Source organism: Podarcis pityusensis (genome assembly GCF_964106645.2).
Source record: "Podarcis pityusensis genome assembly, chromosome: 1".
NCBI lineage: Eukaryota > Metazoa > Chordata > Lepidosauria > Squamata > Lacertidae > Podarcis > Podarcis pityusensis.
In genome coordinates, this window is record NC_138028.1 from 92,491,130 (window position 1) to 92,517,057 (window position 25,928).

Here is a 25,928-nt window from a genome sequence, read left to right on the forward strand (position 1 = left end):
TCAAGAAGGATGCATTAGTGGGCGTTAGGTATAAAAAGGTTGACTACCCCTGATTTAGACACTTGTTTGATGTAGAAAATGCTGAATATTGGCTGCCAGCTACATCCTCCTTCACTGAGTTATGCACATAAGAGGTAGGGCAGGAGGTGGAGTAATATGACAGCTATTGCACCCTGGAGACCTGGAGTGCCAGAGTATCTTCCCGTCCTCACGTCTTCCTTTCCAACAAATTGCACATATCTCTAGTAAAGCATGACCCTAGGAGTAGCTTGCTTGGAAAACTTCAGGGTGGGGGGTCCTCCACTGAACAACAATAAAATACAGCCTCCAATATTTATTTAATCCATAAAAATGGTTAGAAATTAGAAGGCAGAGGAGGGAGAGAGAGAGAGAGAGAGAGAGAGAGAGAGAGAGAGAGAATGGGTTACACTGGAAGCTGACAAATCATGACAAAGCAACACCTATATGATACAGTGGTACCTCGGGTTACATACACCTCAGGTTACATATGCTTCAGGTTACAGACTCCGCTAACCCAGAAATAGTACCTCGGGTGAAGAACTTTGCTTCAGGATAGGAACAGAAATCGTGCTCTGGTGGCGTGGCAGCAGCAGGAGGCCCCATTAGCTAAAGTGGTGCTTCAGGTTAAGAACAGTTTCAGGTTAAGAACGGACCTCCGGAACGAATTAAGTACTTAACCCGAGGTACCACTGTACTTTAGTAAAAAGTAAAATAAAATGAGATGCTTCAATTTTAAGGGAAAATCTCCCTTTACAAGATATTCATTCACCAGTTATCTGGATAAAAGGAAAACTTGTCTTTTGCAAACACCCCAAATTCCTCCCAAAGCTTCCATTAACATTATTCTCACATGCACACACAGAAACCCTGGGAAGAGATTCCTTTATACTGACTGCTTTCTCTATCCCTACAGCTTGCCTTGTTTCACTCTCTTCCTCTTCACTGTTAGGCATTAGCACCTGATGCTACAGCCATCTGTGCAACCCTCCTTGTCAGTGAAGATTTCACTTGCTGCTTCTGCAAATAAAGCTCTAACACCAAGGTTACTTTTTTTTTTTTTAAAAAAGAAGAATTTCTTTGCCAACTCCTTTGGTCTTCTCTCCCTCTGCTCTTTTGCCATGCTGCCATTTCTCTTCCAATTTGCTTCCTTCTGAGCTCTGCCCTTCATTTCCCATAGCCACCTGTCTCCCCTTCAAAAGAACTACACTAAAGCATCATGGAAGGCCAAAGGCTGGAGAAATAAACAAATCCAGAGTATAAACTTATATAAATTGCCTTTACATTTCTCCAACATTGCACCTTTTCTTTCCTCCAAGTATTCCAGTCTGACACGCTCTTAATGTAATATGGTGGGAGTGAGGAATTGATGTTTAGCTTATAAAAGAACACTCTGCTACCAGGAATGAAGCTAAAGGCAAGGTGACATTAGCTTCATTTTGGAAATGGATATTTGGCAGCTGCCTGAATATCCTATGCAAAAACACTTGCTATTGAAAAACAAAGATATTGACACTTTTCAGAAAGCCAAATATCAAATCTCCCTTGTACCCAGCCAGATGCAACAAGCCTGCATGGCTTCCACCCGGAAAAACATCAGCACCATCATGTATAAGACCACCAGTGCAGTAGAGCTGACATCTTTCTGACCATGTGCTAACAGGCTTGTGGATAAGATAACAAAGCAGTGAGAAAGGTGGGGGTTTGAGCACCTGCTCCCAATTGCCAAGGGGAAAGGACTATTAGAGCCTGGAAAAAGGCAGCATCCTTGGGACAGATACTTTGCACCCCCACTGAGTGATGAGATGCATCTCCCCATCTCCCCAAACTCCTCCGTGCTATGAGATCCTTAATTATCCAGCTAGCAGCATCCAGAGCAACCATTTGTCCGCAATCCTTTCAGGCTCTTTGACTTTCTGACCTGTATCCAAGAAATACAGGGTGTTTACCTTTATCCCTTAGAAGCCTTTCCTTCATAAGAGTCTCAATGGTTCTTTGATACCGTGCTTCATATCACAACACTTCTCACAATAGCCAATTAGAACTCATCTAGGCCCTATATTTTGAACATTTTTTTAAAAAAAAACCTATTGCATTTCACAAACATAAAACCACAGTAATATGATGTTCCATCAAAATGGTCCTCATTGGAAGCAAAAAAAACCAACCTAGGACAGAATAGACTTTTGGTCTGATCCAGCAATTCTGATCCCAGTCCTTAGGTTCTTATTCACAACGTGGCTTGACGATCTGCTCTTCCCTTGAGAAACTTGATTCACTGCTTGAGGCTTTGATAACTGATCTAGTGACTGAATCTTGTTATCATTGTAATTTGTATTTATTGTAAAGTGTTTTTATTGGATTTAAATTGTGTTTATTGGATTGTCTTCTAACTGCCTTGGGATTGGTATGGAAGACAGTATATAAGCTTTCATAAATAAATACATAAAGAATCATAAAACACTTTTTATAATAGGGAAAATCACATAATTGAAGTTTGTTTTTTACAGAAAAAAGAAGGAAAGCACAGTTATAGAAGGTAGCCCATCCTTACAAGTCTGATATGTCTCTTCCCATTTACGTAAATGGGCATCATACTTCTGATTATTAGACCTACAGGATATCCCTGAGGAGCTTCCTCAATAGTTTCCACAGAGCAAATTTTCATTAGGCTAACAGAATTTCAATACGTTCTCAAAAAGTTCCTAGCTGTTTCAACTGGCCTCAATGCAAGTGTCCACAGATATTATAATCTCTTTACCGTTCTGCCAACTACTAGTTCAAACCAATCTGGCACCTCATAAATCAGTTACCTCTCACCCATCAAGCATAGCTGTATTCAACAGAGGCATTTGACTGGAGTTCTCTCTCTTTGATCCTCTGCAAACACAACCAAATGTTTGCAAATTCTAGTTTCATCAACACATTAAAAGTCTTTCCTTATTGCCTGATTCTTTGGGTTTGAAAAGTTCCCCTGAATCCAGTGACGTGGATTACACATGATACTTTGGCTTTGAATTGCAGAAATGCTGGCTGTGTTTGCAGAACAGCAAACATTGTTTCATGTTAGTGTTTTCTACACTGTCAATGCAGAGTGGAATAAACTGGAAAATGGCAGTGCAAACTGTCGGTTTAGGGCTGGGGACACACAGGTTCCGCCATCTACACAGCCATGATGCTCACTGGGTGACCTTGGACCAACCAATCTCTCTCTCTCTCTCTCTCTCTCTCTCTCTCTCTCTCTCTCTCAGCCTAACCTACCTCTCAACCTAACCTACCTTATTATTGTGATAATAAAATGGAGTGGGAAGGAGAAACCATGATAGTTTTCTGCCTAAGCTTTTTGCTGCTGTTATGGGGTAGGTGGGTGTGTATTTTTATTTAATGGATTGCACTTATTTCTGTGTAAATGTGTCAATGCTATAATGCATTTTTAATTCTAAACCGGATAAAAATGTGCCCACCATTTCACAATACTCTGAAATCAAGCCATATGTTTCCCACAAGGTATGGGCAACTCACACAAAGTTCCAGTGCTCTTCCCCTCCCCACCCCACCCCACCCCACCCCACCCCACCCTGCATTTATGTTATTTCATTTGTCTTTTTGCTGCCCATAGCAGCCTGACTTAAGAAACAAGGTTTCTTAAGAAATTGAATGTGCTTACACCACCCAATCCATCAACACAAGAGGCAGTGATTGAACTATTCCAGCCAAGTAAAAATGTTGACCGCTAGTGCTTAGCACAGTATTATGACACCGAGCACCAGGTTTTCCTTATAATTATGTATCTATGCCAACATATAATTTCACATATAATACCAGACCTTTTCATTTCTTATGTGTTGATATACCTAGAAAGAATTTCTTTACCACCCTTCCCATGGTGTTCTGCTCTTCCCACCCTGCTGCCAGAACACCGCTGGCATTTCCCAACCCCCCAACCGCACACATACTGTTTACAAGCATTGCTTTAAAAAATAAAAACAATTATTGTGAACAGCCTCCCAATTCCCCACCCAGCAATATATTCTATATAAATATCTGCAACCTCCAGAAAACCACCAGGCTATTATATATAGAGTGAGTCCTGACCCTCAATTATACCTGGTTGTCACAATGAACCTTTTGGAAAAAGGAAATATTGGAAATGCCCTTAAAAAAAATAATACAAACTCCAAGATGCAACATAAAATATCAATGCTGTTGGGGACAGGGCAACCATCTCTGTCTTTCAGAAGCCCAGTGAACCTTGAAGTAACCTCAGTATTTGAAAACTGATCTCTTGTGATTCTCCCTCTTGACATTTTAATAATTGGTGAGCAGTTCTTGCATACTGACAGGAAGAGCACGACCCTGCTAGTTTTAATGGGACCATGGTTCTCCACCCTCTTCCTTGCCTTGTAGGTGCTAGCAGGGAGTTTCAATGGGTAGCAGGAACTGTACCTATATACAGTGGTACCTCGGGTTAAGTACTTAATTCGTTCCAGAGGTCCGTTCTTAACCTGAAACTGTACTTAATCTGAAGCACCACTTTAGCTAATGGGGCCCCCCACTGCTGCTGCGCCGCTGGAGCATGATTTCTGTTCTCATCCTGAAGCAAAGTTCTTAACCCAAGGTATTATTTCTGGGTTAGCGGAGTCTGTAACCTGAAGCGTATGTAACCTGAAGCGTATGTAACAAGAGGTACCACTGTACGTGACTGGCTAGAGGTGTGTATGGTGTAGCACCATGGCTGGGAGGAGGAGTACACAGTGCTATCTAGCAGTGCATGAAGGGGGTAAGTGTGGCATACAGTTTTCTTTGGTTGTGTAGATTAAAATATAGCCTTGTCTGCAAAACCCCACAGATATTCACTTCCTCCCAGTTGGAGTACAATATATTCAAAATGTCATTAAATGCAAAAAAGATATAGTCTGAGACAATTCAATTGCAGTTTAAACATATGCAAGATAAGTACTGTGAGCATTCACAACAGCCGTATCTGGTATAACGCAGTCATCTTAGCAGTGCCCTTTTGCCTTGTACATTAGACAAATAGGTCAGCCTCTCTGCAGAAGAATCAATGGGCAGAAATTTGACATTAGAATGGAGAACATTCAGATCAGGGGAACATTAGAATTGCCCAAGACGCTCTGTTACTGACCTAAAAGTTTCAGATCTCATACAAAAGAAAATATTTCAGTTTGAAAATGCAAAATTTGAACTTATCAGGATGTTAGATCATATTCATTAAGCGATGAACAAAGAGATGGTTTCATGGCCCACTGCAGCATTCCCATGAACTTGAATTTCCTGGGCTAAGTATTTTCTCTTTTTTTCTGGTTTTTTAACTGGTTTGTTTTGTGCTTTAAGTTTTAAATATTGATGTTTTAATGCTTTGATGAAAATATTCTTTAATGGATTTTAATTATGTATGGATTTTATAATTGATTTTATACTTGTAAACCACTTAGAAGCAGTTCTGGCATGTAAGCATAATAATAATAATAATAATAATAATAATAATAATAATAATAATGTTGAGCTAGCTCAGCAATGCTAAGATTATGGCGTTATCAGCAAATGCTGTATTGTGCATTTTCACGAAATTAAACCCAACAATTTACTTCTTTCCTACCCCCCCCCTTCACCCATGACATCTGAGAATAATGTTTCATGCTTCGGATTTAAGTGGGATTTAGTCCACAAAAACCTTTGAAATAATAAAACTGTTAAGTCTATAGGATCCTTGGTTGATGTACCAAATTAAAGAGTACAGCTTTTGGAGTTGCCTGCTTCAGTACACCATCTGTGAATAACGGGCAGACTGCTAAATGTTACAAGTTAATTATGCAATATTCAATACTCCCTGGGTCAGCCTGGAGATAGCCTCCACACACTGATTTGAATGAATGCTTGCAAAGTAAGGTAGTTACTTCAAAGTACATTTACAGTATTTACAGCTATCCAAGTTGGGACCTGAATTCCTTTTTGTTCCCTTAACACCTGGCCCTTTAATGTTCTTTCCAGCTTGGAGGGATGGAAGTCTCTTTGAACCAAAAGCTTCACCAGGGTATAAAAGGATTCAAGGCAGTTTGTATCCTCACTTGCGGACTTGAAATCAATGTCCCAGACGAGTGATTAATGAACTGGGCTTCCTATTTGTCTACCAGCTCCAACTTTGCTACAAGATCAGCTAAGCCATTCAGCCCATGTCAGTGACTTTGTCATGTAGCTTTGGGCTGTGCTACTGCAATAATCCCTCCTGTATTAGCCGTTCATCTGAAAGAAGCTGTAGAACACATGTCAGTTTAAATGGTTACCAGCACAAAAAGGCATGATTACATTGTCCAGGGAAAACTGCAAAGGCTGAACAGAAGCTAAAATTAAATGCTTTAAAACTGTGAGTGGGGGAAAGTAGGCAGCATAAATGAAAGTATGGCTGTTAGCTTCTTGCAAGATGCAAAGGGCTCACTCACACTTTCGTTTGTGCCATGATTTCTAGGCACAAGTCTGAGAGGTTTTACCTCTTTCTTTTTACAAATTTGTTGGCTTTTAAACAAATACAAGAACCATTAGACACTTATCCAGCAGTACACCCAATGGTGTTTGTTTTATCCATTGACTTTAGACATAAACTTACACATTATACTTTCAAACATATTACCGGTACTTAATGTACCCTCTGCACTGAGAATATTGAGTGGTTGGTATAACAAGGTCTTGATTTTGGTCATTAACATAGTTAAAGAAAGGGGTCCACACTTCTTGGAATGTTATGCCTTTAATTACCCTCCTGTGTCTGGTGAGACATTCAGACATTGCTGTGTCCCAGATATTATTTTCCCATACTTTTAGGAGTATTTCAGTCTGGTTCTTCCATTGCTGAGCTATCACTAATCGTGCTGCGGTCTGTGTTGCAGAGTGGAGCAGAACTCTATGTCCAAAGATACTAGGGCTGAAGAAGGATTTGGATAAAGAGGCTATCCTGTAATTGTGCATATAATGGAGAATACTCTATTCCAAAAGTTTTCAACATGGGGGCTTTACCACCCAACATGAATAATTGAACCAAGATCCCCGCAGCCCTTCCAAAATAAAGAAAAAGGGAGGTTTTCTGCAGATTTGTTCCGATTAGGCAGTAAACAGCGGGTTTTCCCGGGGAAAGTGGCAGGACATAAGAACCACTTTTCAGGCATGTGCCTAGAAATCACAGGGAAAATGGAAGTCTGGGTGAGCCCTACGGTTGCAATCCTAAACTCAGTTTCCTGGGAGTAAGCTCCATAAAGAGATTATTCTAAAACGTGTGCGCCAGCTAAGTTCCTAGCTTAGCTGCGCTTACAAAATGTCACCAGAAGTGTAGTGCTGCAGACCTATTATCCCTTCCAGCTTACCCCTCCCAGAAAGGAGGACGGCCGAAAGGTGGTCTAGTAATTGGTATCTCACTGAAGCTGCATTTCAAATTTTCACTAGTTTTGATTGCTCCCCCTTATGCTTTATCCGGGTTGATGTCGGGGGGAAAAGTATCACTGCTAATCTCTAATGTCTACCTCCCGCCAGGGGGTTCGTCCCTTGAACTGCATGATAGATGGGAAATATTAGAAGATCATTTAGTATCATGCCGAGTCAAATATGCCAATAGCCAATTCTTAATTGGTGGTGACTTCAACGCACGTATAGCAGCAAATTGGGCTGATTTAACTAAAGCAAAATGGTGGACTGCTCCATGCCTTGACAATTATGATTTGAGTCATGCCTTAGGGAGAGCCTCAAAAGACTCTAAAGTAAACGAGGCTGGAGTACTTCTTTACCAGATGGCTATTCGCTTAAACTTAGAACCCCTGAATGGCTGCTGCCCTCCTGATATACCGGGGGAGTATACCCACCTAGGCATAAAATCAAACAGTGTACTAGATTACCTTTTAGCCTCGAGTGACCTGATTTCGAAAGCTCTTTCTTTTAAGATTGGCAATATTCACTATAGTGATCACCTTCCACTTGCTGCTACGTTTGACCTAGACTGGCACGGGGACGAGCACGGTCATCTAACTCAATTAGATACTAATGCAGAAAACCCGGTAGAGGGTATTAATACGGCATTACGAGTGAAGGGTATAAAGTGGTCTGTAACGCAGGCTCAAAAATATTCTGAATTTTTTCAGCAGGAGATCATACAAACCTATTCAGCCCTTGGCATAACTTCATATGATCACGATCAAACTATTAATCTATTTGCCAATCTGTTGAATGACCTCACGTCATTCTTTTCTGTCCCAACCCACCAGGCAAATTGGGCCCACCCCAAGATAGGTGCACCGTGGTTTAACCGTAATTGCAAACAAGCCAAACAACACCTTTGTGCTATTTATAATGATTACAAATCCTCAGGGGCGATTACGCTTCCCAAGGAGTACTACCAGGCAAAATCTGCTTACAAATATGTGCAGAAAAAGGCCAAACAGGAATGGCAATTGAACCGCTGGCAAGCACTTATAGCTGCCTCAAGTACCCATAATTCCCGAAAATTCTGGCTGTTGGTTAACAGAAAATCTAAAAGATACCCTTTAACAGTTATTCCTGCCCCAATTTGGGAATCCTTTCTAAGGAATTATTTTGCCTTACCAGACCTTAATATTAATACAATCGATGGAGTCTATGAGCAGCTCCCTCTTTGGCCACCCACTGACCCGGAAGAAATCCACGGACTTATTTCTAATCTTAAAATCGGAAAAGCCCCCGGTCCTGATCTAGTCCCGGCCGAAGCTATAAAACTTCATGCTGACTGGTGGGCGAAAATCTTGGCCGCTACCTTTGATGCCGTAAACAACAGTGGGAAGGTACCAAGAATATGGAAGGATGCGATTATTGTTCCAATTCATAAAAAAGGCTCGACAGATGACCCGGGAAATTACAGGAATATCAGTTTATTGTCATTAATTGGGAAAATATATGCACGGTTCTTGTTAACTAAGCTTACTAAGTGGGCCGAAGAGAACAACCTGATTGGGCCTGAACAGGCTGGTTTTAGACCGAATCAGTCAGCGGTTGATCAGGTCTTAGTTTTATACCACCTTGCCCGGAAATACTCCTCCCCAAATAGAGGCCAACTTTGTGCGGCCTTTATTGATTTAAAGGCCGCTTTTGACAGCATCCCCAGAGGATTGCTTTGGGGAAAACTAGCCCGATGGGGAATAGACAAAAGACTATTGTGGCTAATAACTAAATTGCATGACGGATCGGCCGCTAGGGTGAGAATCACTCCGGCAGGCGACCTCTCAAACTCAGTAGCTATCAATAGAGGTGTTCGCCAAGGATGTATCCTTGCTCCGACCCTTTTTAATCTATTTATAAGTGATATGAGGGCGCCTCTGATAGAGGCTCAAGAAACGATCCACGCCCCCCGTCTTGCCCAATATCGTTGCCCCCTTCTACTCTACGCAGACGACGCAGTGATCCTATCCTTTTCAAGAGTCGGCCTTAGGAGGGCATTAAAAATCTTCGATGTTTACTGCAAATCAAATTTTCTTACAATTAACCATGTTAAGTCCAAAGTCCTAATTTTCACCAAGAGTCGATAAACCTATAATTGGAGAATAGACGGAAAAGCTATTGACCAAGTCTTTAAATTTCAGTACTTGGGAGTCTTTCTCCAACACAACATGGGCTGGAAGGTCCATGTTGCATATGTATTAAACAGAGCTAAAGCCCTTTCCTATGCGCTATTGCGTTTTTTCTTTTCAGATGGGGCTTTCCATATTCCATCAGTGTTAAAAGTTTTCAAGGCAAAGGTGATTGCAACAATAGCATATGCAGTCCCATTATGGGGGTCCTTTGCTAATCTAACCCATTTGGAGGTAATCCAAAACCAGTTTTTAAGAAGGTTGTTAAAATTACCCAGGTGTGTAAGCAATACTGCTATACGACTGGAACTAAATGTTACATCTCTAGAAACCACATTATGGAAATGCATCCTCTGTTACTGGTTGGCTTTATGGCATAAACTTCCAAATCTCCACTTGATACAATGTCTCTGGAGAGATGATTTCCCTAGCCCCTGGGCAAAAATAATACATGGGAAACTTGTGTCCCTAGGACTATCTCCATCTGAACTATTAAAATTGGATTTAACTTTGGCCAAAAGAATTATAACCCACAAATTAGAGGAGATGGATTTACAATTTAATATTGCGACAGGTGGTGGCACCTGTTCGCCGATAAACCTTGGCTTAACACCACCAACGAAACTTCCATCTTACTTAACTACCTTATCTGTGGTGACGCACAGGTATGCCTTTATAATGGCTAGATTCAATGCTTTCCCATCAAATGTGTTGGGTAACAGACTCTCCAACGGACAGATCTCACTCCTCTGTGACTGTAAAAGCGGATCTATAGAATCGTTATATCATATAATCTTCTGTTGTCCATTACATTCGGCTTCACGGTCCAAGTTTCTGGCCCCATATTTATCAAGAATTGCGGACAGTCCTCAGGAAGCCCAAATAATATACTTATTAAACGATGAAGATACAAGGAGATCCCTTGCAATCGCTAGATATCTGAGTAATGTTTTATTTCAAAAGAGGAGAAATGGATCACTGTGTGTTTCTGACAGCTTAGCTAAACTTAAGAACCATCAATAAGTGCCAGAACTAACACGTATACCCCCCAAAATCTGATGGATCGGAATTGCGGTTTACATAGAGGGAACTTATTGTGTATAGTGTTTACTTAACTAAAGTAAAATTGGTTTTATAAGGGTGTTTTAACTTGGAACTGTTTAAATTGTATTGTTTATGGATAAATTCTGATGTATTGTCTTCGATATGGGCCAATGGCCGTAATAAATCTAAATAAAATAAAATAAAATAAAATAAAAAAAAAGTGCTGCAGCAGTATTATGTCAGTACTGCAACTGATAAAACAATAGAGGGTTTGGATGTTAAACAAATGACAAGTGTTACGGTCCTCTGGTAAGCCACTTATGATTTGAGGGTTAATTTACATCCTTTGTAAGATCAATGCATCTCTTGCCAAGCACTTATACATTATATATAATGCATGACTGAAACTTTAATGCGCTCTTGTTACTCGCTGTTAGTGAGTTTGTTTGTTTATTTACGGGATTTATAAGTTAGACCTTTTTGTGCATGTAGCTGATTGGGAGGGAAATAAGCTAGTAAATGGTGATAAAGAAAGAAAGGTTTAGCAGGGCCAACATTGTTCTGTGAAGGCAAGAGCTTTCTGGATTATTAAAGAATGGCAGTTACTATTCCAGATTCCAGGCCAAATTATTATACAGTCATACCTCGGATTACAAACGCTGCGGGTTGCGTGTTTTCGGGTTGCGGACCGTGCCGAACCCGGAAGTACTGGAACAGGTTACTTCTGGGTTTCGGCGCTCGCGCATGAACAGAAACACAAAATGACGTCACACGCATGCGCAGACGCAGCGCTTCAGACTGCGAACACTGCGGGTTGCGAACATGCCTCCCGCACAGATCACGTTTGCAACCCGAGGTATGACTGTATATTTATTGCAGGTTATTCACATGATGTTCAAATGCAGCCTTTGCCAGTACTTGGCTAGGGTGGGTGTTTAGCCTTTCCATCCTGATAACTATGTACAAATATCAATATACTTCCCATTTTCTCCTTTTTGGTTTTTTTTGGGGGGGTGGGGAGCAAGATGGGAATACAGTAGCAGTTAAACGTTATGTATCATGCACAAAGATGTCACATACCGTGGATTCACAAGTAGTAAAGGTCATTTTAAAACTTGTCCATTTAATGCAGCAAATATAGAACACAGATCAGGCTTCAGGGGGGGAAATCCATAATTCATACTGATTACTTACTGAGTACTCACAGAAAGCCCTAATATAAACCACAAGGCAAGTTGCTCCGTGTGTGTGTGTTTGTGTGTGTGTGTTTTATATATGTGTGTGTGTGTGTATAAAAGTGAGAAGCTTTAAGAGCTTCTCTTATGTTCAGGTTATCATATCTAGGTTTAATAACCCAAGATGTGAACAAGCCTTTTGCCAATACACGGTGTCCATTCACTCCACCATTTACATGAGCCAGCAGACAAATGAGAAAGTCTTTCATTAATTTATAGTTTCTTGTTTCATCTGAACCAAGAAGTTAAGGTTAAAATCTCCAGAATAAGCCACGATATTAAGACACAAACCATTGCTTAATATCCTGGCTTGTCTGAAGCAATTAACTATTTCATCCAAACTGGAAAACTATGGTTAACAGACTTCTTGGTTATTCACTCACTCACACAAAGGAGCTACATAAGCAGTCAAAAGGTCCACTCAGCCATATTCATATTCAGCCAAGATATGATAGTCCAAATGGAGCCAGAAAATTGTGGCCAAGGCATAAAGTTTCACTTTTTTATAGAATAGAAGGTATGAATATACGGACAGGCAGACAAAAAAGTGAAATGAAAGATTTGCCTAGGGGTTAAAAACAGAAGTGAATGTTTGGTATTTAGGCTTCATCATTCATCACTGCATATAGAGCAGAGAGGCTATATATGAGGTAATTGCTATCAATTATATCTTGAATATCACTTTCTTCTGGAAAAGTGCCAAAAGATAGCAATCCCCCCCCCATAAGACAAGTCTCCCCGTAAGTAATAATAATAATAATAATAATAATAATAATAATAAAGGCTAATTATTTTTGCCATTAATCACTAATTTGTTTTTAGGCAACACAAAACCTTTGACAACATGGCTTATTTTGAGTATGTGAAAACAACGTTTTGCTGGCTGAGCTTTACCCACTCCTGCCACATACTGTCAGCTGAATTCCCTCTCCAAAAGCAACATTCTCCATCTTCTACACCTTTCGTGCTGGATTTACGTATAAGCTAAACAAGTTATAGCTTAAAGGGGGAAAAAGCTGGATGTACATTTTCAAAATATAAGATAAAAAAAAAATAAACCTACATACAGCAACAGTCTTTTGTGTTATGTAGGCTCCTATGATGTAAGTAATGCCAGCTAGCCTGCTCCCTCAAATATCACTGGTTTGCTCATTTCTATATATAGGGTGCCTACATTCTGCATGGACTGGTTGCATGTAAACATGCGCAAATGGCTTTAGATCCTGTATACCTGAAGGAGCGTCTCCACCCTCATCGTTCAGCCCGGACACTGAGATCCAGCACCGAGGGCCTTCTGGCGGTTCCCTCATTGCGAAAAGTGAGGTTACAGGGAACCAGACAGAGGGCCTTCTCGGTAGTGGCACCCGCCCTGTGGAACGCCCTCCCTTCAGATGTGAAGGAAATAAGTAGCTATCTTCTCTTTAAAAGACATCTGAAGGCAGCCCTGTTTAGGGAAGTTTTTAATAATTAATGCTGTATTGTTTTTAACACTTGATTGGGAGCTGCCCAGAGTGGCTGGGGAAACTCAGCCAGATGGGCGGGGTATAAATAATTAATAATAATAATAATAATAATTATTATTATTATTATTATTATACCTATTAGGTCCATAAATTACCATATAGAATATATTCAACGCAAAAAACAGTGAGAATTTGTTGTTGACAAAGGACAGTTGGACATATAAAGGGCCTCATTACTTTCAGTGGCTTAGGGCCTCATCAAACCTAAATCCGGCCCTGTACACCTTCCCCACCTCATGTTAGAGCTCCCCAGTTTGCTGGTGGGAGGGTCACACACAGAGTCAGCAGACTGCATGAACTAAACAGCTGGAACTCACTGAAATGTTTTCGCCATCACTTTAACTAACATGCAACAACAACATCATCAACAATTACACAGCCCTGCAGCACTCCAGTCTGATTAGCGTCAGTACAACCAAAGCTAAATCCCAAACATTGCAGTTGAATCTGCATTCATTTATTATTACTTATTTATTACATTTATATCCCACATTTCCTGCAAGGAATACATGATATACTCCCCCTACCCATTTTATCCTTGCAAATCCCTGTGAGGTAGATAAAGCTGAGAGACAGAAAGTGACTTGCCCAGGGTTGCCCTGGGCGCTGCTTTTTATTTTTATTTAATTTATGTTTAAACTTTATTTTTCAGTTTCAGAAAATACTTGGGACAATATACAGATACCCACACACACATTCCATGCATAAACAGTGCAAACTATAACAGTCAAACATTAAGCAGGTTTGTGCAGTAGTCGAGAGTTCATTACAGCAGTGTCCTCTATGCTCTGTCTTAATCAATTGTCCCTGGGGGAGCTTAGTGAACCTCTGGACTGAATGAAGCAATTGCATTCTCTTAAGAGAAAAGTGTGGCGGAGGTTAACCCAAATAAACTTCCTAAATAATTCATTATATAACCCATTATATAAACTTAGGGAACATATAATTAAATGCTGCAAAGTACACCAAGTTATTTGTGACAACACACTTGTCTGTGGTGTGTTAACCTTACCCCAAACACTAACTTTAAGTAATGCCCATCAAACCAAATCACTAGAAACCTCCTTTATCAACTTGCTCAGATTCAATATAGAGAAATTATCTCTTGGAATCCGAATACCTAAACACGTTATGACCTGTGCAGCAGCAAAATCAGTATACAGTATACTGGTATCTGCTCTAGCCTCATAGCATTATTATAGATTTTAATCTGAAATGCTACCAAAACTATTAATTATGGTATAGATGTTTTAGGTCTACTAATAAATAATAATAAATCATTCACATACAAGGCTAACTTAAACTCATAAGACTACTGGCTTAATGAAGACAACAGCAGCCAAAGAGCATGAAAGTCCTCAGTGGCATTTATGAATTAGGCCTCTGCATCCATTTTCGCTGTAAGCACAGGACAAAACTGTGCTGGATCAAATGAAAGTGATTCACCAGCACTGCTGATCAGTCAGCTGCAATCCTGGATTGTTTGTGGCCAGATACTAATATTGATAGGAACACTGCCTCTGAATAGTGGATTTTCTATTCAGTTATAATGACTAATGGCCATTGGCAGACCTCTCTTTGTGGGTCAAATCCCTTATTAAAAGGAGCCTCAACCTGTGGCTTTCCCCAGCAAATTCATGGAAGCAAATTCTGTAAGATAATTATGTGTTGCATGGAGAAGTACCATCTTATGCTTGACCTTAGTCTAGTGCTACTCGGTTTCATCTGTATGGATGACCCTTCATTCTAACATGAGAGAAGGATTGAGGGCTACCAGGAGGAAACTGAAGCTGCACGGCCTTCCCAAAACACTGCAGTCCTCACCTGATGAATGCCATATGCAAGGTAGCTCCAAAGGAGGGTAGAAAATAGGTGCTGCAACAAAACATGACAGTTCACACAGAGTGAACTGCAATTCTAAAATGGCGTGTTTCTCAGTATGTTATATTGTTCTGGTTTGTAAACATCGTAGTGCTGATATTGATAAACATAATCTAATCCAGGGTTTCCTAAACTTGGGTCTCCAGCTGTTTCTGCAGTACATTTCCCATCATCCCTGACCACTGGTCCTGCTAGCTAGGAATGATGGGAACTGTCGTCCAAAAACTGGAGACCCAAGTTTGGGAAACCCTGATCCAATCCCTTATACTCCACCTCAGTCACTGAGATCATCTCATGGAGCACTTCTGGAGGTTCTCCACACCCCTGAGCTTTAGCTGGCCTTCACTAAGGGCCTGAAGCCTTTTAGTGTATCAAGGTCTACCCTGTGGAACTCCCCGCCAGTAGAGGTTTGGGAGGAACCACCCCTGGCTTGTATCAGACATCTTCTGAAAACTGTGCTGTTTAGACAGGCCTTCACAATATGAATTACTCTTTTTAACCACAGGTATCTACTGATGCTTTATTGGTGTATCTGGTCAGGTTTTATGGATATTTATGGATTTGTTTTATTATATTTTGCATGTTTGTAAGCTGTCTTGATATACTTTAGGAAAGTGTGGGTTTACAAATGTTTTAATTAATTAATTAAATGCTCTGGCAGTCATTCACAAAGAATAATGCCATGAGACAGACAGCACTCAAGAACCAAAATATCCAGAGCACCCTGGATATTCAGAGGTAAGCATGAACATTATGCTTCAAAGAACACTCGCTTCTAAGTACAACTTTGTACCACTCTGCATGACTCCGTACCACCAACTGTGCTCCAGGCGCCCCAGTTTTGCAAACAATAGTAATACGTGCTTTGCTCAGTTGGTTCAGACATAATTTACTTCTTAAAACATGCCATGGGGATTTTGTTTTTAAAAGCAACATTTCCCACCTAATCTCTTAATTGTGAAGTCTACTGTAAAAAGCCCTTTTCTTGGCCTCTGTGTGAATGCCAGGGATTAGGGTTTAACCCTTTTAAAAACACTTATAACACAGTGAACGATGTGTGCAGGAATCATCATTTAGTATTCCTGTTAGGCAGACAGCTGATATAAACGTTTCATCAGTCTCAAATGCAGAAAGGCCATTTGAAAGTAAGAGCCCAGCTATACTGAAGCCAACATTAAAGTTATCTCCCCTTTGATTTCATCAATTAGATCAAGGTTTAAAAGAACAAAACTATATTGCTCGACAGCCTTACAGAAAGAGAAACTTCAAGGCTGGATTCAAGTAACAAGTCCCCCCCCCCCCAGCAGAAGCCCACACAAGAACTTACATTAGAATGAAGGGGTGCCCATCTCTCTTCCCACCCTGCCAAAAAAATTGACGCTGGGGAGAACCCCCAGAACAATTCCTGGGGGGAGAGGATTGTCGCACATGGCAAGCTGAAATGACGGAATGATTGCCATAGTGCTAGGCTGAATTGCTTTCCAAGATGTTGTTTAGTTGCACTTTATGTAAAAGGTTAACATCCACATCACAAAATTTTTAACTAAAGCAATGGAAATGTCGACAGCATCCTCAATCCTAACTGGTGTTCAGAAGAAAATATTAACATTATGAGCCAAACAACATTGTTTCTTTGGTTCAAGGGTATGATAATCTTTTCTTCTTGTGGATAGGGGATGACGATGAATACAGTAAGTGTGATAAATGACCGCTATATGCAAAATGGGAGAAAATGTTCATTTTCTGATTAAAAGAAAAAGTACAACTGGGGGAAAAACCACCCTGCTGTCAGGGAAGAGTTAGAAGTTTCCAGTTTCTCAGAGGGAGAAAGCATTCACCAAGAGGGGAAGGAGAGCGGTGAATCTAACAGAAGAGAGCAAGAGGAACAACAGGGAGGGACTGGCTGTTCCCAGGAAAGGCAAGGGTTAAGTTCTAGCTCAGATTCGGAGGAGGGGAGATACAAGCCAGCTCTAGCCAAGAGGTTAGAAAAAAGAGCGGGAAAGCGAAGGGAAGGGCGCCTTCGCCATTTTGAGAGTGGCTGGTCATGGAGAAGCAGAGCTCAGAAGGTATCTGAAATAAGTGACTCTGAGGAATAATAGTTGAGAACCGTTTATAAGAATGTTTTGTTAATACGCAATAAAAAGTTTTATAAAAGAACAAGAAGCGTTTGTGTGGTGATCTGAAGAGGACAACGACCAGTCCTGACACCTGCATCACTCAGCCCTAGCTTTTACAGTGGTGCCTCGCAAGACGAAATTAATTCGTTCTGCAAGTTTTTTCTTCTTGCGAGTTTTTCGTCTTGCGATGCACAGTTTCCCATAGGAATGCATTGAAAATCAATTAATGCGTTCCTAGGGAAACCGCTTGCCAGGCTGGCGGTGCGGAGAAGGGCTTTTCTCCCCACCGCAAGCCTTCAGGACAGGTAGGGGAACAGAGGGGAAGGCGCGCAGCGCTTTCCCTCTGTTCCCGGGGCTTGCGTGGGAGGAGGGTTTTTCCTCCCCACCGCCAACATTCAGAACAGCATTCTGAATGTTGGCGGTGGGAAGGAAAACCCTCCTCCCACCCCAAGTCTTCAGGAAAGCCATCCGATGCCGGGCGGCGGGAGAAGGTGTCCCCCCCCCGCCCGGCATCGGAGCTTTGTTCCGATGCCGGGCGGCGGGAGGAGGCATTCCCCCCCCCGCCCGGCATCGGAGCTTCGTTCCAATGCCGGGCGGGGGGGGAGGAGGCGTTCCCCCCCGCCCGGCATCGGAGCTTCGTTCCGATGCCGGGCGGGGGGGAGGAGGCGTTCCCCCCCGCCCGGCATCGGAGCTTCGTTCCGATGCCGGGCGGGGGGAGGAGGCGTTCCCCCCCCCCGCCGGCATCGGAGCTTCGTTCCGATGCCGGGGGGGGAGGAAGCGTCCCCCCCCCCGCCCGGCATCGGAGCTTCGTTCCGATGCCGGGCGGGGGGGAGGAGGTCCGAGGACAGTGGGGAAGACGCGCTGCGCTTCCCCGCTGTCCCGGAGATTTCCCTATGGGCTTTCGTCTTGCGAAGCAAGCCCATAGGGAAATTCGTTTTGCGAAGCGCCTCCAAAACGGAAAACCCTTTCGTCTAGCGGGTTTTCCGTCTTGCGAGGCGTTCGTCTTGCGGGGTACCACTGTACTCCATTTCTGGCAGCTAACAAATGTTTCTCGAAATACTCCTTTGACAGCTGCATACGTAAAAATATTTAAAATTCGTCTTAAATTTATTGTTCTTCAGGAAAAAACCACACACACCAGGAAATATATCAGATCTTGGCAAACAGTGAACGAATCCTGAAATGAGGCACAATGTGCCAAAAGAAAGCAAAGCGGGAGCGTTTTAGCAGAACAATGCAATCTTTGTGGGTCAAACTGTAATTTAAAGGTATATTTACATTAAATGTAATTAGACTTAATTGGATGCTTTGGGCTAAATGGCTAACTGTTTATTACGGAAGGCTGTATAGTCCAACAGATCCATTTCTGTCAACTATCTTTTAATACTTTCCCCCTAGGTCTTGGCACTATTCCAATACACTACAATTGTTAATTTAAATATCTTAAACAGACATGTGAAATGGATGCTAAATCATAGGTGTTATCAGTGAATATTGTGTTCGTGATTCCTTGATATCGGAATGGTTCTAGTTGTAAGACAGGGGTGGGAAAACTCAGGCCTGGGGGCCAAAGGGGCCCTCCTCCAAGCCTCTCTAAATTATTATTATTATTTATTATTTATACCCCGCCCATCTGGCTGAGTTTCCCCAGCCACTCTGGGCGGCTTTCCAATCAAGTGTTAAAAACAATACAGCATCAAACATTAAAAACTTCCCTTAACAGGGCCGCCTTCAGTTGTCTTTTAAAAGTAAAATAGTTGCTTATTGCCTTGACATTTGCTGGGAGGGTGTTCCACAGGGCAGGTGCCACTACCGAGAAGGCCCTCTGTCTGGTTCCCTGTAACGTCATTTCTCACAATGAGGGAACCGCCAGAAGGCCCTCGGCGCTGGATCTCAGTGTCCGGGCAGAATGATGGGGGTGGAGACGCTCCTTCAGGTATACAGGACCGAGGCCGTTTAGGGCTTTAAAGGTCAGCACCAACACTTTGAATTGTGCTCGGAAACGTACTGGGAGCCAATGCAGATCTCTCAGGACCGGTGTTATGTGGTCCCGGGGGCCACTCCCAGTCACCCGTCTAGCTGCCGCATTCTGGATTAATTGCAGTTTCCGGGTCACCTTCAAAGGTAGCCCCACATAGAGCGTGTTGCAGTAGTCCAAGAGGGAGATAACTAGAGCATGCACCACTCTGGCGAGACAGTCCGCAGGCAGGCAGGGTCTCAGCCTGAGTACCAGATGGAGCTGAAAGACAGCTGCCCTGGACACAGAATTGACCTGCGCCTCCATGGACAGCTGTGAGTCCAAAATGTCTCCCAGGCTGCGCACCTGGTCCTTCAGGGGCACAATTACCTCATTCTCTCTGGCCTTTGGGACACTCCTCACCCAGCATCGCTCTCTCCAGCCCTGCCTCACACCCTTCTGAAGTGTTTCTGCCACACTCATATACGTCACTGAACCCTAATAATGCATCTAGGTTGCCTGGATGGAGGATAGAGGGTGTGTGTGTGTGTGTGTGTGTGTGTGTGTAGAAACTAGCTTACTGCGCCAAGGTGAAATTTGCATTTGCTGCTCCACCCACTTTTGCTTTTGATCCCGCCCACCACTGGCATGTAGCCCACAAAGGGCAATGTGGCCCATGGGCTGAAAAGGGTTCCTCACCCCCATTTCTACGAGGAGAAGTCTCTACACTTCTGGGAAGAAGGCCTACAGATAGAAAATGACAATTACTCAACATTTTCCTCTGGTTGAAAAGGAAGGTAGAGACACTTGTGATGCAGTCTCAGTCTTTATGGGAGCATGTCTACAAGGCACTCTGGCGTTGTCAAATGTGATCTGGAGAGGGAGACTAACTGTGTCTAATCACTAATCAAACATAAGTATAAATCCTTCCCACTAATACAAATTTCATGCCTGTGTGATTTGATGGGAGGACTTGCCATTAAGTAAATAAAAAGCCACCAGAGGTGGCCTGAAAAGTTGTTTCAAACTGCGCTAATCGCCAAGTAGCTAGATTTCCCCCTGTATCCTAGCCTGCGTTTTACCACCTTCATGAAAAGCTTTTCTACAACATTTGCTTTTGTTATCACACAGCATATACTGTACACTCCTGTTTCTAAACAGATCCAGACTGTGTAGCAGAAAGCTGTTAACTGGCATTAATGGACCCAATGTGCTTTCCCAGAAAGAATAACATAACAGGCAGGAGACAAAAAGAAAGCGGGGAAGGTTTTCAATTTCTACAACTATCCTGAAGCAATGCAAACAGAGCATTGGCATGAATTTCAGAAGAAGAATAAATGGGTAGCAAGTATCAGAGTGCACCCTATTAATTGAGCGCAAATTACTATAAAGTATCTGCCAACAACTGTAACCTGGAACATCACTTCTCCAGGTAACTCTATGGAATAGATATAATGCTCAAGTTAAGTCACAGGAAGCAGAGGCACTTAGTCCACCAAGCCTAAGGAATCAGTGCTCTGACAGGCTCTGTCGGCTAGCCTTTGAAGGGGTGCATTCTGATGCTCTGTTTCATTCTGTCTTATATTTTTTACCCTATTTTTCAGGGTATGTAACCTCACAAGATAGCTTACATGTACAATAAAAACATAGCATAGAATTATAAATTATCCAAATGCAGACCAGAATAAGTACATTTTAAACCATCTGTTAAAAAAACATGCAGGTGCCAAGGGTATTCCAGAGGTCCTGGCCCCCATTTCCTCTTTATTTCCAAGCTTTGTTTGAATATATGCAGTTACCCAGTTTCCAGTCATGGATTGGCTCCTTTGCATTAATTATAACCCCTATCCTCCTGAGCCAGAACAGGCAATGTCCAGCAATGGTAAAAGGGGTTGCAGTACAACAGCTAATGTGCAGCCAAGGTTGGAGAAGGCTGAATCTGAGCAACAGAGGACAAACTGGAACTATTCTCTTTTCAGAACTTATGCCCAAATTCTGAAACTGCTTTTGTGCTGTTCTTTGAAAACCGCTACTTCCCAAAATCAATTGTGGGAGTGAAGTCCTTGACCACATATTTAAAGAACCTGAACCGAGTTTATCCGTTAGAAGAATGCCATGTACACATATGACTTCATGATCATAACAATGTGAAACAAGACTAAATAGGAGCCTGATCCAACTGTAATATTTACCCGCCTGCAGTACTGATGTTATTAAAACCCCATACTACAATTGAACTTGAGAGCAATTTCAGTGATACAGCTAAAGTGGTTTTAAATAATGACTGAATCCCTTGCTACGCTTAGGATCCTTCGGTGAGGTTGCTGCCATCAGGATGAAGAGGACACCTATTTGCAAACAGCACTTCCCTCTGAAATTCTTATCATCTTAACGTGTTGCTACTAAGGAATTCAACAAAATCCAGCTCCTCAGCATTTTCTGCTCATACAGGGCCAACAAAAGCTCAGGAATAGTGATGGAAGAGAATAGTAAAAAGCTTCTCTGATAGCTGCTGACGTCGGCATTAATGAAGGCTAAGGATTTCTTTACAATTGTTTTAGTTAAGCTTGCGCTGGCGATCTGTCACAAGACCCACTTTGCTTCTAATGCGATGCCCATTCCTGGCACCTGTCCATTCCTCCTTCGCTCAACAACACGCAAAGGGTGAAAGAGCTGAGCTAAAAAAACAAAGTGCAGAATCACCATCCCCATCCCCCAGCATTATATTCTGAGTGAGAAGAATGTGCAAAAGGGGTGTGAGCACCACATGGAAATGCATCTCAAAGCAAAGCAACAACATAAGGACCTGGGGGCCCATGTGACCTTGAAAGCCTTATTTGATGTCTTGACCTCTAGACCAATCCAGTTCCACTATTACTTCAAGAACAAATTAGCACCATTTATTTATTATTATTATTAAAAAAGACTATTTGTGTAGCCTGTTAATTATGTAGTCAGAACAAGCATTTGATGGGAAACGTGAACATACCTGAATAAGAGAAACGTTGTGGAGACTGAGTCTGAAGAGGTAGTTCCTGTGTGAGCAAGCAAAGGAAACTTTTTAAGTATTAGAAGTTGCGCAAAACCTTTAAAGTGAATTTTAAAAAAATCATTGCACTACTGTGGCTCAGAAGCAGCATTTATGTAGACAGTGCACCAATCCTGCAGCACCAAGCAATGAAAAGCTAATAAGGGGTCTCCTTGTTTGCTCGTCTTTTAATGAACTTTGTAACAACAAGAGGACTCTCCAATACCCTGTACAAAGAAAGCTGAATTTCTGGCGAGATTTGAAACTTGCCATTCTCTCTCTCTCTCTCTCTCTCTCTCTCTCTCTCTCTCTCTCTCTTTGTGTGGGTGTGTCAGAGAGAGAGACGGGAGAGAGAGAGATAGGGATGGAACCTAAGAACTGGATCTACTTCAGGCTCTAAGCACAGCAGAATCAGAAGTTCTGAGCCTCAAAAGTACTCCAGTGACATGATCATATCAACTTAGATAAGGTGGGGATTGATTGATTGATTGATTGATTGATTGATTGACTGATTGATTGATTGATTGCACTTATATCAAGCTCTTCCCATGGAGCCAAGGACAGTAAACAGACACACAAATTAAAAAGCAAAGCAAAAACATTATAAAACAGTTAAAATAGCCTAAAAACAAGTACAATTTAAAACATCTAAAAGCAGTTACAGTTAAAAACTTTATTCCATCCAATAATCTTGGGGTTGCAAGGAAGAGTATTATTCAACCATCAGATGCCTGAGTAAACAGAAAGGTTTTCAAATTCCTCCTGAAAGTAAATGGTGATGAAGACAGGCACAACTCACTAGAAAGGACATTCTACCACCAGAGAAGAACTACTGAAAATGATCTGTCACAAGTCAATGTCAACCAGGCAGCCCCTGGAACCACCATCAAGACCTCACCTGGCAATCGTAGGGTCTGAGATTGTTGGTATCGAGGTGAACTACTGTCTTAGGTACTCGGGTCACAAGCTATTTAGGGCTTTATATGCTAGTAACAGGACCTTGAATTTGGCCCAGTAGCTTACTGGGTTGTGAGTCCTGGAAATTGCCAACTTACCAGAACATCTGGGGAAGAACAGAAAGCCCAAAAATAAAAGGGAAATCTGAGACCACAGCCTTTCTTCCTATCATTCCACATCAGCACCACAGAATTTCACTATCAAGCAGGAACAGAATAAATAGGCGGGAAACAATCTATTTTGTTTAGGGAGGGTGCACAGAGATGTCTATCTGGCACATAAACATGTTGTCATGTGCAAGTAAAAATGGCTTCTGCAGGCCAGCTGTATTTTGCACACCCCTTCCATGTATCTTTTGGGTAAAGCAAAAGATGCATGAACGCTTTCTCCAACTAAAATTACCCCCCCCCCCAAAAAAAGGGTATTAGCTACAGAATGCAAATATGTTCTGCTATCCACAGCTAATTTCAGTGGAGGAGGGTTGGAAAAGTTACAATTTGGATCAAAACCGCAGCATGAATGGAAAGAGTTAAAGTTAAGTTACTTTGACCAGCACTATAGTAGCCCTGATCCAAACAGGTTCCTATGGCTCTTTTTAAGCCTCTCCCCTCAAAAGAATGACATCAGGAAATCCAATCATGGATCACCCATGCTGCACACAGTTTAGCCCCAAGATTTCTAACATGTACACTTCTTAAGTTCTTTTTTCTTCTTCTTTCTGTGAGCTGAGAAAATTGTTTACTCAAGCAACTGCTTGATATTGTTTTACAAGGTAGCTTGGGCTTTGATTTATGAATTCAATTTTCTCCCACTTGGATTTCAAGTCCTGAACACAGCACCTGCATTTAAAATCTTATCTGGACACACTGCCAAATCCTCACACAAAGCCTACTTACAACATATCACATAATCAACACACTTGCTCTCCATGATGCACATCTAAAAGATTCCTATCTACCTTTGACAGCTACTGACAAGTCAAAAGTTCTTCTTCTTCTTCTCCTCCCCCTCCTCCTCCTCCTCCTCCTCAGATGTACCATGTTTTGCCTCTCTGCTGCTGTCAACAGTATTGTCATAGCTCATGCATCACTCAGGTAACCCCAGAAGCTCCAAGAGGAACTCTGGCACTGCAGTTCCTCTCTACACCAGTATCACCCTGGGTTTGATGGGGACAACACAGAAATTGTGAGGAACCTCAACGTCAGCATAGGCATGAGAACAGTCTTCTTGTTACCCAAGTGAAGCAAGGACTCCAGTCCACTGCAGCAGCTGCCACACCACAAAGGCAATGCAAGAAAGCATCCTTAATCCATATTCTAGAAATAAGCCAGAATGCTAATATATGGGTAACAAAATAACTGTCCTTCTTCAAGTCAGAAAGACCAAGAAGACAGTGAGCAGTCGGCTGCTTTTAGATACATTAAATATAAATTTTTCTGTGTTTTATAATTTCAACAGAATCTCCGTGGTCTCACTGCCTGGAGCTAGCCAAGGCTTTCCGTCACATAAGAATGTGCGGGTACCATGTTTTATAAACAGAACTTCTGTTTACCCAAACATTTGATTATCCACATCCTTTCAACATCTCCAAGGCATTTGGTTCAATGTGTACAAGCTCTGTTGTTACTGCCTAGCAATAAATTTAAGATTTCCATGGTTATACTGTATATCTTATTTATTTTCATTTTTTTTCTTGTCGGACACAGAACCCTGGTGTAGTTTCACCAACTTTGGCTTTTGATTTGTAACTCTAATTCATCCATGCATTTTTCTTACAACCTTTAGGGAAATGTCATCTTGCCATTGCTAAACTAATACAATGCATAATGTATCAAAAAAATTCCAATGTGCTCCTCAGGGAGTTTGACCATTCATAAGCCTGAGGTCCCAGTTTACCCAGAGCAGGGCAACCTGAGGTTTAATGGCTCTGAATTACTATACTGTTGTTAAGAATGCTATTTAAATGCATTGGTTTTGGAAGACTCATAGTAAGTATTTGTTGCTTGTTCCAGGTTTCTGGACATGCTGTATATTTTGACTGAATAAACAACTTTAATATTATTTCTTCCATGGCTACTGAATGAGAATGGGCAGCCAATCTAATGAAGAACAACTCAATAAGGAGTAGCATATTAATTACAGGGAACAGGTACAGTCAGCTTTCTCAGGAGAAAAGGAGAGGCCACTGACATCAATAGAGCAAGTATCTTCAGATCAAAAAGCTGTCAATACAGTACAATTAACTTGCTGGGAAATGTGGCTAGGGTACTCAGGTCACTAACAAGACAAAAGTGCCAAAACCCTCTGTTGGCCTTTGTTTTATTTATTTTTTCTTCCTCAGATGCACCATGACCCCATCCCAAGCTCTTGTCAACACTGCTTATGTAGAATGCCAATAAAATAAAATGTCATGCTATATAAAGGCATGTTGGTGTTGAAATGATGGGACATTTCCACAGTAGATGTAACAGATTTCTACATATGGAAAATGTGTGGTTTTTGTGCCAGAGAAACCTCTACCACTGGCTTCCATATATAGATTCTAGGAAGCAGAGATTTCTAATAG

At 41.8% G+C, this 25,928-nt stretch overlaps 1 protein-coding gene across 10 annotated transcripts in view; it reads right to left on the minus strand.

Moving 5' to 3' along the window:
- The window catches only part of SEMA5B (semaphorin 5B), a 355,160-nt gene that overhangs the window by 105,822 nt on the left and 223,410 nt on the right, over positions 1-25,928 (minus strand). For all 10 annotated transcript variants that reach the window (XM_081006115.1, XM_081006112.1, XM_081006113.1 and 7 more), the window contains one exon: positions 22,367-22,412. In XM_081006115.1, coding sequence (XP_080862241.1) covers positions 22,367-22,412 — 46 coding nt within the window. The remainder of the gene's footprint in view (positions 1-22,366; positions 22,413-25,928) is intronic.